Raw genomic sequence first — 12,889 nt, forward strand, 5'->3', positions numbered from 1 at the left:
GCAAAGAGCTACTGGCTGGGGCCCAAATACAGCAAGGAGGGCCCTGAGAGCAACGACATCCGTCGCACCAATGTCCCGGACATCCGCGTGGCATACCGCAGTGAGACCCTGCTGGAGGAGCTCAACCTCATCACCCATGCTGTGCACACCAAGGAGCTGGACAACATCGACGAGGAAGACACCCTCTCCATGGCCCCCGTTGGGGCAGAAGGACACTAAATCAACAACCCCACCCCGACTTCTAACCCCCGGCCCCTCCCTGCATGACACTGAGGGGCTGCAGTATGAGTGGACTCCAGCTTGTTGTTTAACCTCTACCTCTTATCCCCTTATCCCCCTCCCACTAGGGAATTGGACTGTGCACTCGTCTCTCAGCTCTCTTGTACTAAAGCCAAGGATACAATGCTCCCTGAGTGGCCCCATCTCTCTGTCAGTGATGGGGGTGGTCAGTATGGACTCATGTTCCAGTCCCCCCTTCTCCCTCAACCCAGGTTCCCTCTTCAACTCTCTCTGGGTAGCCCCTGTTTTTCCTCTCTACTTCTTTTGACTCCTCCCTATCTCTCTAATGCTCACTGTGAGATTTCAATCAGCACGGCCAAGGTTGGCAGGGGGAACATCCAGTGCTTGGATTATTTTCTAATACACATATGGGAGGAGAGAGACTGTAGCCTGAAGTCTTTTTTTTCACCTCATCTGTTCTTCGATCAGTTCCTGGATCACTTTCTCTGTAACTTTGATCTCCTGACCCTTCAAACCAATACTTCTGCCCTTTGCTTTGTCATGTGACCCTGCATGAGAAAAAGGGTCCCACAGTTCAGCCTGTGATATGTTGGCATGTTTGTACCCATCACCTATATTACACACACACACACACACACACACTACACAGTTTAGCTGTCCTGAAAACTGCTCCTCTTCCATCACACAGTCGTGTTGCCTGAAGCTCATCTAGTATCTTAATATCTTCACAATGAAGTAGGGAAGCAGATACAACTTAACATAAATATAATGAGGGTGTTGTCCATGGGTCGCCTAACCTACACAACATGGACACACCTAAACAATGCATAGGTGAATGTTCCACCCCACATTGTTCCAACACCCGTTGCGCACTGATAGGAACAGTCACATGTAACTTAGAGTTTCATGGAAACCGCGGTAACAAACTTCTAATGTATGGACGTACTGAGTTAAGAAAAATGGAGAAAGGACCAAATCTGTGTGGCCTAGAAGCAGAAGTCGTGCACAAGTCCAGTCTCTGCTGCTGGGTATCCGATGGCTTTCATCCTTCTCTGTGCTTCTGGAAGGTTGTAGGGAATTATTGGCTAAATGAGTCCTCTCGGCCGGTCTCCCTGATCTAAGTCAGCTCTGAATGAAATAGCAGGCAGGACATTCAGCAGAGAAACGGCAGCAGCCATCAGGGCATGGAGCTGTGTACCTGACTGGTCTAGTGCAAACATTCCATTAAAGTAATATTAAGATCAATGTTATTTTTATTTAACAAATCACATTAGTTATAGAATATGCAGACACAAATAGTAGATTTATAGTATTCCATGGTGTGTACAATATACTAAATATCTAAAAAGGATATAGATACGTGTGTATATCTAAAGAAGAGGTACATGTGTGTGTATATCCAAAGAGAAGATATCAGTCTGGTAGTGGATGCTTAGAGGTGTGTTTGATAAGAGATGTTAAACCACAGCTTTGTTTTCCAAGCACAAGTCCAGAAGAATGTCAGGGAGGCTCCCCTGTCCCCCTACAATTACCTCAACACTGTGTGTGTGTGTGTGTGTGTGTGTGTGTGTGTGTGTGTGTGTGTGTGTGTGTGTGTGTGTGTGTGTGTGTGTGTGTGTGTGTGTGTGTGTGTGTGTGTGTGTGTGGAGACCAGGACTGAACTCTGGGCCCACTATGTTAGTTATTGCATGCAGTGCCCTGTATGCACCAAACCAGACTTACCAGGTGAAGGCCTTACCACTGCTAGCCTGTCACTCTCCGTTTTCATGACCTGCTGCAACGCCTCACTCCTCATCAACCATAACCATAACACCTGTCCTCTTCAAGTTTAAGCATTTTTGCTGTCCTAACATCAAGGAACTGATACCAGGCTGCGTGCTGTATGTTAAAGTACTTTATCCTTTATCTACCCAGGCCTTCCAGTGAAGTGGAAGAAGCGTTTTTAGCAATGCTCTGCTTTGCCTGCATTTCCACCGTGCATCTGATGTTGTGCATGTCTGCATGGACCACTGTGTGGCCACGGGAGTGTCTGGGAAGCTGGTTAAAGTGCTCTGTAATGTGAAAAAGCAACACATGACAATCCAAGGAAGCTGAACAACTGTCATGTATGAAGTATGTGTGCAGTCAATAATTGTTGTTAGTTTGAGTTCTGCAAAACAAACTCAAATCCAGCTCATCTCTATGGTAACGCTCAAACCATGGGGAGACAAAGTTGCTTGGTTGTTATCAGCATCAAATTAACTCACCCCCATCAGTCATGGTTTTCGTGGTCACCAAAACAGATGTGATCTGTACCATAGAGATCCTATTGTAATTCCTAATTATATGTTCTGTAAATTCATCACCATCTCACCCAACGAGCCTTTTCCTCATCGGACCTCTTCTGTGACTCAAACTGTGGGAGTTCTATTTGTACAGTCCTATTATTTGCCAAGACTGTTAATTACTGGGCCCTAGTTGTAAAATGTTCACCACGCATTGCATACCATTACCTACCAGCCCATTTTAAAAACCTAAGTGTGACAAAAGCCACACAAAATATACGAGTAAATGTTTGAGAAACCAGATAATTTAGGACAAGCTGAACATGGGGATGGATTTAATATATAAAGTGTATTTTTTTAAAGGCTATGGAAATAAAAGGTTTATATAAACAGTATATCAATATCTAGATCACAAACTTGAAGTTTCGTTGCTGTAGATCATTTTAAACTGCCCTTATTTAAGCAGAAAGATGTATTTTGTCATATTATTATTGGCCTTGTCTTTCACTAGATTTACAATTGGACTCAATATTTCCATGTATATTCTTTTATTATTTAGTATTTTAATCGTTTTTCTGGTGTTCTTGTTGTGTTAGGACTGTTGAAGTGTTCCATGTAGCTCTCTCTCAGTAGAGTATTGAGTGATATTGATTAAGTTAGCTAGGGTTATTTGGAGAGGCCTTCATCAATGGTAGGACCCAGAGCCATAATGGGTATCCCCTCTGACATTTAACTCAGCCAGAGCTGCCAATGTAATCTGGCTGTACATTCACACCTAAACACCCACTCAAACACTGTAATCCTTCCCACAGACATACAGCCATAGACTGGAACACTGTTTCTCTTTGATTGATCCAAAGAGGGCTTTAAAAAACAAGCAACCGTTCAGTACAACTTTTGATTTGATTCTTTGAAATCGTATTTTGCAGGGAATTAGAGGATGCATGTATGATTTGAAGGGTTTGTGTCTCCTCATGTGGAGTAGGATGTGTGTAGTTACTTGATAAACGATCAGACATCCATGTTTAGATCCAGGTGTGGCTCACTGAGGGACCCAACAACTTCGTTGACCTTTTCATTTCCGTCTGTCCATTTCAGATTGTCCATCAGAGTTCACAGATGTGTTCTTTCAAAACCTCACTAACTCCTGTTGTTGGTCTCCATCTGTAAAATGAGTTTAGTTTCTTTGCTTGTTTATAAACTACAATGCTAGCGAACCTGTTGGTTCTACTGGTACCATAGACCATACTTTATCAAACTTCACTAAGGACTGCCATATGTATTTCTGTTCCAATCGAAAGAGCACACAAACAAAGTTGGAAGAAATAAGTCAAATGCTGTTTGTTTTCTTGCACTGTGTTCAGTAGTGCAAAGAGTCTTGGGCAGTAGTGATATACAGTGTGTTGTCATCACAGAACACAAACCAATTAATCAGTCAATTATCACACTGCAAGTTTTGTTTTTTGTTCATTTGATTTTCTCATTGCAAAATCACATAGTATTCTTTTCACTTCATTATGTTTAATACAATGAGTTTGTTGACTTGTTTTGTGCCTCCATTCATTCATTGTTTTAGACATTTGAATGTTTTTCCATGAAAGGTTCTCTGCACGTGTTTTATTATTGACATGGTTGTCTTTCATTTGTTTAAGTCTATTGTAGTCACTATCATGACTTTAAATGAATGCCAATGTTTTACATTTACTCAAATGCTTCTGATATGGTACATGTGTAACGTCTGAAAAATGAAATAAAGCATGTTTATTCATCGAACGTGTTGTGTCCTACATCATTCATTCAGTTGTTGGCTGGTGTCATTCAGCTAATTTACTTAAGTCAAATAATACAAGTGATTTATATGGATAGACAGAGCCAACCTTGAGATACATGATTAGTTTACAGAGATACACACGGACTTACATGTCCATACATATCACTACCAAAATAAATTGTATATCAATTGATTACATTTCAGATACATCAAAAACAAGATACATAAAGTATTATAACACTTAACGTACATTTCTACATGTATAAATGGTGACTTGAATAAATTAATCAAGATCAATCATAGAATCAAGTGGCATCAACACTGGTTTGATACAATACATATGCTAAACATATTTCAGTTAAAACAGTTGATACAGAATATATATAGAGAGAATCTGTCTTTAAGTATTGGATCTTATCAAATGCACTAATAGTATTTTTTACTAAATGTAACTAACACTAGAGCTTTGATACGTCCGCCCTACATCTAACTAAACTCTGCTTACTTTGTTTTCAGTGGATATAATCACTATTTTCTCTACTGCACAGCGGAAATTTGAAGCTCAAGGGTTGAAACTTCATGTCCTGACTCGTCTGTGACTCTCTGGTCATCTTGTCTTCTCCCGTCCTAAGGCTCTATGGGCCTTACCTCACTGGCAAGCTGGAGGGGAAAGGAAAAACAAATCAGTTTGTTACCTGTCATGTACAAGAATATAAATCAACAGTTTTCGTGGTGGTGTGGGACTTGCTGAGTGGTGTGGGACTTACAGCCATGGCAGACTTGATGTTCTGGAGCTGGAAGAAGACCCGCCCCCCCTCCTCAGGACACACAATCTTCAGCTCCTCTCTTGTCATCCCCAAGAGCATGGAGCCACTCAGCACACCCAGACAGTGCACCGTGCTGAGAGAGAGGGAGGAATGAACAAATCATGGAAAAGAGATACAAGACTTATCCTGTAATTTTCTCATGCTCACTTTATAATTACTGTAGTCAATCACATGTATGCCTACAGAGATCAATAATCTATAGTTAATGTGATTGGGAGTTTGAGTGCTCTTACATTTTACTGAAGCCCTTGTGCTCTAGCCAGGCCTTCACTTGGTCAGGCTTGGACCTCTTGGTTAGGGAGGGAGGACCACTGGTTCCCTAACGGGGGGGGGAATAAAGTCTTGATAATTACACACTAATACAGTGCACTAAACACATGGAGCTCGATTCAGACTTAGGAAATCTATTCCTTTTTATGCGTTTTGATTGAAGCACTTCTCAGTATTTGGTAATCAGACTTACTCTATATATACAAAAGTATGTGGACAACCCTTCAAATTAGTGGATTTGGGTATTTCAGCCACACACATTGCTAACAGGTGGATAAAGCCGAGCACACAGCCATGCAATCTCCATGGACAAACATTGCCAGTAGAATGGCCTTACTGAAGAGTTCATTGACTTTCAATATGGCAACAAGTCCAAGTCCAACAAGTCAATTCATCACATTTCTTCCCTGCTAGTTGTGCCCCGGTCAACTGTAAGTGCTGCTAGTTTGAAGTGGAAATGTCTAGGAGCAGCAACGGCTCAACAGCGAAGTGGTAGGCCACACAAGCTCACAGAACACGACCCCCGAGTGCTGAAGCGCGTAGTGCGTAAAAACGGTCTGTCCTATGTTGCAATATTTACTACCGAGTTCCATACCGCCTCTGGAAGCAACATCAGCACAAGAACTGTTCATCGGGAGCTTCATGAATTGGGTTTCCATGGCCCAGCAGCCACACAAGCAGAATATCGCCATGTGCAATGCCAAGCGTTCGCTGGAGTGGTGTAAATCTCGCCGCCATTGTACTCTGGAGCAGTGGAAACGTGTTCTCTGGGGTGATGAATCACACTTCACCATCTGACAGTCTGATGGACAAATCTTGGTTTGGAAGATGCCAGGAAAACTCTACCTGCCCCAATGCATAGTGCAAACTGTAAAGTTTGGTGGAGGAGGAATAATGGTCTGGGGCTGTTTTTCATGGTTTTGGCTCCTTCGTTCCAATGAAGAGAAATCTTAACGCTACAGCATACAATGACATTCTAGACGATTGAGTGCTTCCAACTTTGTGGCAACAGTTTGGTGAAGGCCCTTTCTTATTTCAGCATGACAATTCCCCCATGCACAAAGTGAGGTCCATACAGAAATGGTTTGTCAAGATCAGTGTGGAAGAACTTGATTGGCCTGCACAGAGCCCTGACCTCAACCCCATCAAACACCTTTTGGATGAATTGGAACGCAGACTCCGAGCCAGGACTAATCACCCAACATTAGTGCCCAACCTCACTAATGCTCTTGTGGTTGTGGTCCCTGCAGCAATGTTCCAACATCTAGCGGAAAACCTTCCCAGAAGAGTGGAGGCTGTTATAGCAGCAGAGGGGGGACCAACTCCATATTAATGCCCATGATTTTAGTATGACTAGCAGGTGTCCACATACTTTTGGTCATGTAGTGTACCTACATGACCAAAACAAGCTTTTTGGGAGTAAAAACTGAGAAACGCCCAGGCATATAATTAAAACATTCTGGAGTGCATAAATCAACTAGGTAGGTTGAGCCAAATTTCATCCCCGTAAATTGTGTAAACATACAATTAAAATTGGGAATAACAGCAGAGCTATTTATAGCCTAATTCACAGTGGAAAAGGGGCCGAAATACATGTCATGTTGACATGAATTATAGTTTACTTACATATGACGGGCTTCACATTCGGCTCCAGCAATAAGGAAAAATCATCTGAAACATTGGTAATTACAATTCCCTTCTCCAAACGTATAACTAATTTACCTAGCTCTTATCAATGTATACTTTACAGTGCATGGAGAATGGCGTTATTTCTTTCTGAAATAGTAGATGTTTTCTCACTTGGAACTGACATGTGCTCAACCTTATTCATGGTTTCCTCGCGAGTAAAGGTGTTGGAATTATGAGGGAATTAAGTCAAGGTCAGAATAGGTGTATCTCTAGACACACCTCTGCCACACCTCCATTTTTCTGTGATCACCTCCCCAAACTAATATCTGGCTGTCACATGCATTTCCTCATGCTTAAGATGAAGGTCAGAATACGCAGAGAGAAAGTGAATAAGGGAAAGGGAAAAGGGAATAAAGTTCCATTTCCACAGGCGTAACACGGGTCTGAGTTCCCCACATGGAGCATACACAACATAATAACACACAGCAGGCGTTCCAGTATAAAGTGTTGCTGAGTGTTGAAGTATCTTGCCTGCTTTTCCTGATCCTTGTCCACTGACTCCAGTATGTTGTTGGGCACAAAGCCCTGCTCCCCTCTGTCGCTCCTTACTTTCCACCATTTCTTGGACATGTCCAGTAGCTGTGGAAGCACAGAGCACACAAATGCTTCTGTCAAAACCTCCTCTTGGGCGGGCGGCAGACAGACAGCAGACAGACAGACAGACAGACAAACAGACAGGCAGGCGCCATGCAGACAGACAGACAGACAGACAGACAGACCGACAGACAGACAGACAGACAGACAGACAGACAGACAGACAGACAGACAGACAGACAGACAGACAGACAGACAGACAGACAGACAGACAGACAGACAGACAGACAGACAGACAGACAGACAGACAGGCGCCATGCAGGCAGACTTCAAAGTGCTCACCTGAACCACTTCTCCCTTGGAGATGCTCAGCTCTCTGTTGTTCCTTGCAGTGAAGTCATACATCACACGCATGTAACTGGAGTTTGGCTCATCTGGACTGAAAACACATACATAGAACTATAGACACACACAGAACAACATGTATCCATAATACTTCCATGGCTTTTAAATAGTTTATAATTGTTTCTTATTAATGCATACCGTGATGGTGAAGGCTTCCATTGGGCCGAACTCTACAGGGGAATATTTTGAAAGAACTTATCGAAAGAAACCTTATTGAAACTTCCCAACCTATAGAAAACTATAATATGCAGCTCACTGGGTATTTACCTTTTCAGGGGTGGAGAATGGAATCTGACTCTGCTGCCTCCTCTCAGGTTCTCTCTTCTCTGGCTCTCTCCCTGGGGGAGAGTGGGTCACCTCTGGGGGCTGCCAACCATCGTAAAACTCCAGAGTGTAGGTAGGGATGTCCTCATCATCCTCGGGCCATTTTGTACTGATAACCCATCAGGGACATAGGAAGCCATTGTCAAAATGTATGGAAGTACATTTGTATGTACAGAGCACCCCTGACTGACAGTAACTCTCCCAATTCCCTGATAAGCTACTAATCACTGATTCTCACCTGGGGATGTTCCAGGCGTCTCCCAGTGACTGCCACAGCTGGTCCTCCTCAGGGGTGGCTTCCTCACTCAGCAGACGGATACACTCAGGCTCCAGCAGGGGCGCCACGATGGTGGGGGGCAGCTCCTCGGGACAGTGGGATACCACCTGGAGGAGGGGGGGGGGGATAGCGGAAGTGGTGGGAAACAAGCGCACGGAACTCATTGATGGGAAGTTATCATACACTGTCAATTCATTTGCTCATATAATCAAATGGGACAGAAGGTAGGCAGGTTCAAAACATATGGTTGAAAAATATGATCATGGGTGAATCCCTGTGTTGAAAACAAAGATGGAGTAAGCAGTAACTTACAAATGCCAGGGTGGAGAAGAGGCAGTGGACGAATTCCGGAGCGCTGGGATTATTAATCTTTCCATTGAGCTCCCCCTATCATAGTGAACAGACAAAAGATACTGGATTAAGCTCTCATATTAAATGAATAACATTTATTAATTCATGAGTCCACAACAACAAAAATAACGGAGATATTTGAATACACACCAGAAGGTTGAACCCGTATTTGATTTTGTGGAGACAGGTTTTAAACTCCTCTGCTGGTGGCATGCCGTCAATGCCTCGGAAATGAAACAAATGGCATCAAAAAAATCAAACCTTAGACCATAGTTTTCCCAATGTCATCTTGCACCTGAATATGAGATATCCCAGGGGTTAAATAATGGGTTCAGGTGGGGGAGCCAAGATTAGGTTTAAGGTTATTCCAAGTTTTGGTTACCGAACTAACCCTGACCCTAACTCTAGCTTCATGTCCACACCCCAACTCAACCATTTCCCTTTCCCTATCCATAACCCTGACCCTAACCCTAGCTTCATGTCCACACCCCAGCTCAACCCCTATCCATTACCCTGACCCTAACTCTAGCTTCATGTCCACACCCCAGCTCAACCCCTATCCATTACCCTGACCCTAACTCTAGCTTCATGTCCACACCCCAGCTCAACCCCTATCCATTACCCTGACCCTAACTCTAGCTTCATGTCCACACCCCAACTCAACCCTTACCCTATCCATTACCCTGACCCTAACCCTAGCTTCATGTCCACACCCCAACTCAACCCTTACCCTATCCATTACCCTGACCCTAACTCTAGCTTCATGTCCACACCCCAGCTCAACCCCTATCCATTACCCTGACCCTAACCCTATCTTCATGGCCACACCCCAACTCAACCCTTACCCTATCCATTACCCTGACCCTAACCCTAGCTTCATGTCCACACCCCAACTCAACCCTTACCCTATCCATTACCCTGACCCTAACCCTAGCTTCATGTCCACACCCCAACTCAACCCTTACCCTATCCATTACCCTGACCCTAACCACCATTACTCTAACACTTACTTTGGTTTATCATACCCTTATTCTACTTTTCTCTTTGGACACATACAGTAGCTCTGGCCCAATTTAACCACTGGTGTAGCCTTTTTTGGAATAAGGGGAAATACATTTCTAAATCACCTTTATCCTTGTTCTTCTTCTTTTTTTTCTTTTTTTTCATCTCGGCTTTGGCTGCTATAGCAGCGACTTGGCCCATAAACATCTCAATATCATTGAAAATATGATTCAAGATGTCCTGTGGAAAAAAACAAGAAAATGTTGTACAATATTCATATGCAACCCACTAAAAGTACCTTAAGCAATCATCCACAGTACTGCTAACATTAATAATATATTAATAGAGGCAGAGTACTGACCACATTCCTATCAGTCTCTGCGTATGGGCGTGGATGTGAGACAGGGGTTGTCTCGGGCTTGTCCTCCATAAAGAGGGGTTGGACTGAGGTTTCCTTCCTGTGAGGAGAGGGCTCTTCTCTGGGCATGGGCGGTGTAGGTGTAGGTGTAGGTGTAGGATCTTCATCTATTGAACACACACATTGATAAATACAGAACTGATTTGATTTCAAGATATTTGGCATCACCTTGACTAAAGCTATTCATCTGTCATTAACATTGGAAACAAGCCCTTGACCAAATCGTCTCAGGGTTTCTTACAGTGATCGAGACAAGCTCACAACCGTAGTCCTCTTGATCAATGGTTTCCAATGACTACAGCGGTATTTTGGGTTGGAGCATGCCATTGACTTACCATAGTCCGGTGCGCTCCATTGAGCTGAGGGTTCTTCTGGAGGAGTCCATCCTCTCTGCTCAGGGGGTGGGCCAGTTTTCTGATGATTCCTAACAATTTGATGGCCAGACATAACTTCTAGATTGACCCTGCTAGAGAGAAGAGGTTTACCCAGAGAAAATGAGCATATACTGTGATAACCTACAGTAAACCACCAATTTATACGCATTTGTAGACTGTTATTACCTGTTGTTGCTGTGATTGCTAAAGTCATCTCTCTGGTGAGGGAGTGCTCTCTCTAGGTCCCGTTTTATGAAATCGGCCTGAAATGAATCACCAACATCCATTTAAAACCATTTTGAAACATGAGAGTAACATGATGATCATAATACAGGCTGGTGATAAGGTCAGGGATAAATAACAGTCTCCTCACCCGGAGGTCCTCACACTGGAACATGAAGACACTGGTGGTCCTCTTGCTGCAGTCCTTGACGGTCGCGGTCAGCAGGGAGTTGTACACACAGCTGTCCATCACAGCCTTCAGCTCCACAATGCTGCTCAGAGGCAGGGACTCCAGCTCCTCCTAAACCCCACACAGGGAGAGGGGAGAGGGGAGGATGGGGAGGATGGGGAGAAGGGAGGAGGGGGAGAGGGGAGGAGGGGGAGGTGATAAGAGAATAGTAGGTCATGAATCAGAACTGAAAGAGATTTTTAAGCCATCTGTACATTTGAAAAGGCAAAGATAAATGTAAAACGACAAACAGAAACCATAGCTATTACTGCCTGTATGTTGTGTACAGCCTGTATGTTGTGTTGTGTACAGTATGTATGTTGTGTTGTGTTGAGTACAGCCTGTATGTTGTGTTGTGTACCGTATGTATTTTGTGTTGTGTACAATATGTATCTTGTGTTGTGTACCGTATGTATGTTGTGTTGTGTACAGCCTCTATGTTGTGTTGTGTACCGTATGTATGTTGTGTTGTGTACAGCCTGTATGTTGTGTTGTGTACCGTATGTATGTTGTGTTGTGTACAGCCTGTATGTTGTGTTGTGTACAACCTGTATATTGTGTTGTGTACCGTATGTATGTTGTGTTGTGTACAACCTGTATGTTGTGTTGTGTACCGTATGTATGTTGTGTTGTGTACCGTATGTATGTTGTGTTGTGTACCGTATGTATGTTGTGTTGTGTACCGTATGTATCTTGTGTTATGTACAGTATGTATGTTGTGTTGTGTACAGTATGTACAATGTAGAAATGTCCTTGTTTTCAAAAGAAAAGCCAATTTTTTGTCCATTAAAATAACATCAAATTGATCAGATATACAGTGTAGACATTGTTAATGTTGTAAATTACTATTGTAGCTGGAAACTGCAGATTATTAATGGAATATCTACATAGGCACAGAGGCCTATTATCAGCAACCATCACTCCTGTGTTCCAATGGCACTTTGCGTCAGCTAATCCAAGTTTATCATTTTAAAATGCTAATTGATCATTAGAAAACCCTTTTGCAATTACATTAGCACAACTGAAAACTGTTGTTTTGATTAAAGAAGCAATAAAACTGGCCGCCTTTAGACTCGCTGAGTATCTGGAGCATCAGCATTTGTGGGTTCGATTACAACTCAAAATGGCCAGAAACAAAGAACTTTCTTCTGAAACTCATGTCTATTCTTGTTCTGAGAAATGAAGGCTATTCCATGTGAGAAATTGCCAAGAAACTAAAGATCAATGTTTTACCATCTAGCGTTCAGTCGAAATAACAACACAATGTCAAATACAGGTAGCCTAGTCAAATAATAAACAGCCAATCACATTAACCGTTACTCTCTCGCGGGGAACCTTCACTCTTGCGCAGACATTTAAAAACGAAACATGACCATTTGAAAAATAAGCCAGTTTTTGGAGCGAGAATAAAGACAACTTTCGAGTAGTGAGACATGTATAAAAGCAACAGATACCGTTAATAAGAAGCATCTTATATGGTGAGCAACTGAGTGGCTAGGACAGGCAAGCCCCATACTATTGTGGAGGACTTAATTCTTCCTGCTGCTGCGGATATGGCTGGGACAATGCTGGGAGAACTATATAGACAATGTCTTCATCAAACAACACTGTTTCACGACGCTTCTGAGATGTTTCAAAACAATTACTGCTTTGCATACAAGCTGGATGGGCCTGGCACAGCTCCTGGTATAT

General features: G+C 43.0%; 2 protein-coding genes across 11 annotated transcripts in view; one reads left to right on the top strand and one right to left on the bottom strand.

Moving 5' to 3' along the window:
* LOC112254585 (AMP deaminase 2-like) overlaps positions 1-4,277 on the top strand; it is a 59,735-nt gene extending 55,458 nt beyond the window's left edge. For all 5 annotated transcript variants that reach the window (XM_042324460.1, XM_042324462.1, XM_042324457.1 and 2 more), the window contains one exon: positions 1-4,277. In XM_042324460.1, the coding sequence (XP_042180394.1) occupies positions 1-219 (219 nt within the window). In that variant the 3' untranslated portion in view covers positions 220-4,277.
* The window catches only part of LOC112254583 (epidermal growth factor receptor kinase substrate 8), a 15,658-nt gene continuing 7,019 nt past the window's right edge, over positions 4,251-12,889 (bottom strand). For 5 of the 6 annotated variants that reach the window (XM_042324467.1, XM_042324466.1, XM_042324465.1 and 2 more), the window contains 15 exons: positions 11,120-11,269; positions 10,933-11,009; positions 10,708-10,838; positions 10,316-10,479; positions 10,080-10,194; positions 9,103-9,176; positions 8,914-8,988; positions 8,563-8,708; positions 8,268-8,433; positions 8,139-8,170; positions 7,938-8,034; positions 7,533-7,640; positions 5,336-5,421; positions 5,043-5,175; positions 4,251-4,935 (listed from right to left, as the gene is read on the bottom strand). In XM_042324467.1, coding sequence (XP_042180401.1) covers positions 4,903-4,935; positions 5,043-5,175; positions 5,336-5,421; positions 7,533-7,640; positions 7,938-8,034; positions 8,139-8,170; positions 8,268-8,433; positions 8,563-8,708; positions 8,914-8,988; positions 9,103-9,176; positions 10,080-10,194; positions 10,316-10,479; positions 10,708-10,838; positions 10,933-11,009; positions 11,120-11,269 — 1,587 coding nt within the window. In that variant the 3' untranslated portion in view covers positions 4,251-4,902. The remainder of the gene's footprint in view (positions 4,936-5,042; positions 5,176-5,335; positions 5,422-7,532; positions 7,641-7,937; positions 8,035-8,138; positions 8,171-8,267; positions 8,434-8,562; positions 8,709-8,913; positions 8,989-9,102; positions 9,177-10,079; positions 10,195-10,315; positions 10,480-10,707; positions 10,839-10,932; positions 11,010-11,119; positions 11,270-12,889) is intronic. The other variant, XM_042324468.1, reaches the window with a different exon arrangement.

Source organism: Oncorhynchus tshawytscha, linkage group LG07 (assembly GCF_018296145.1).
Source record: "Oncorhynchus tshawytscha isolate Ot180627B linkage group LG07, Otsh_v2.0, whole genome shotgun sequence".
NCBI lineage: Eukaryota > Metazoa > Chordata > Actinopteri > Salmoniformes > Salmonidae > Oncorhynchus > Oncorhynchus tshawytscha.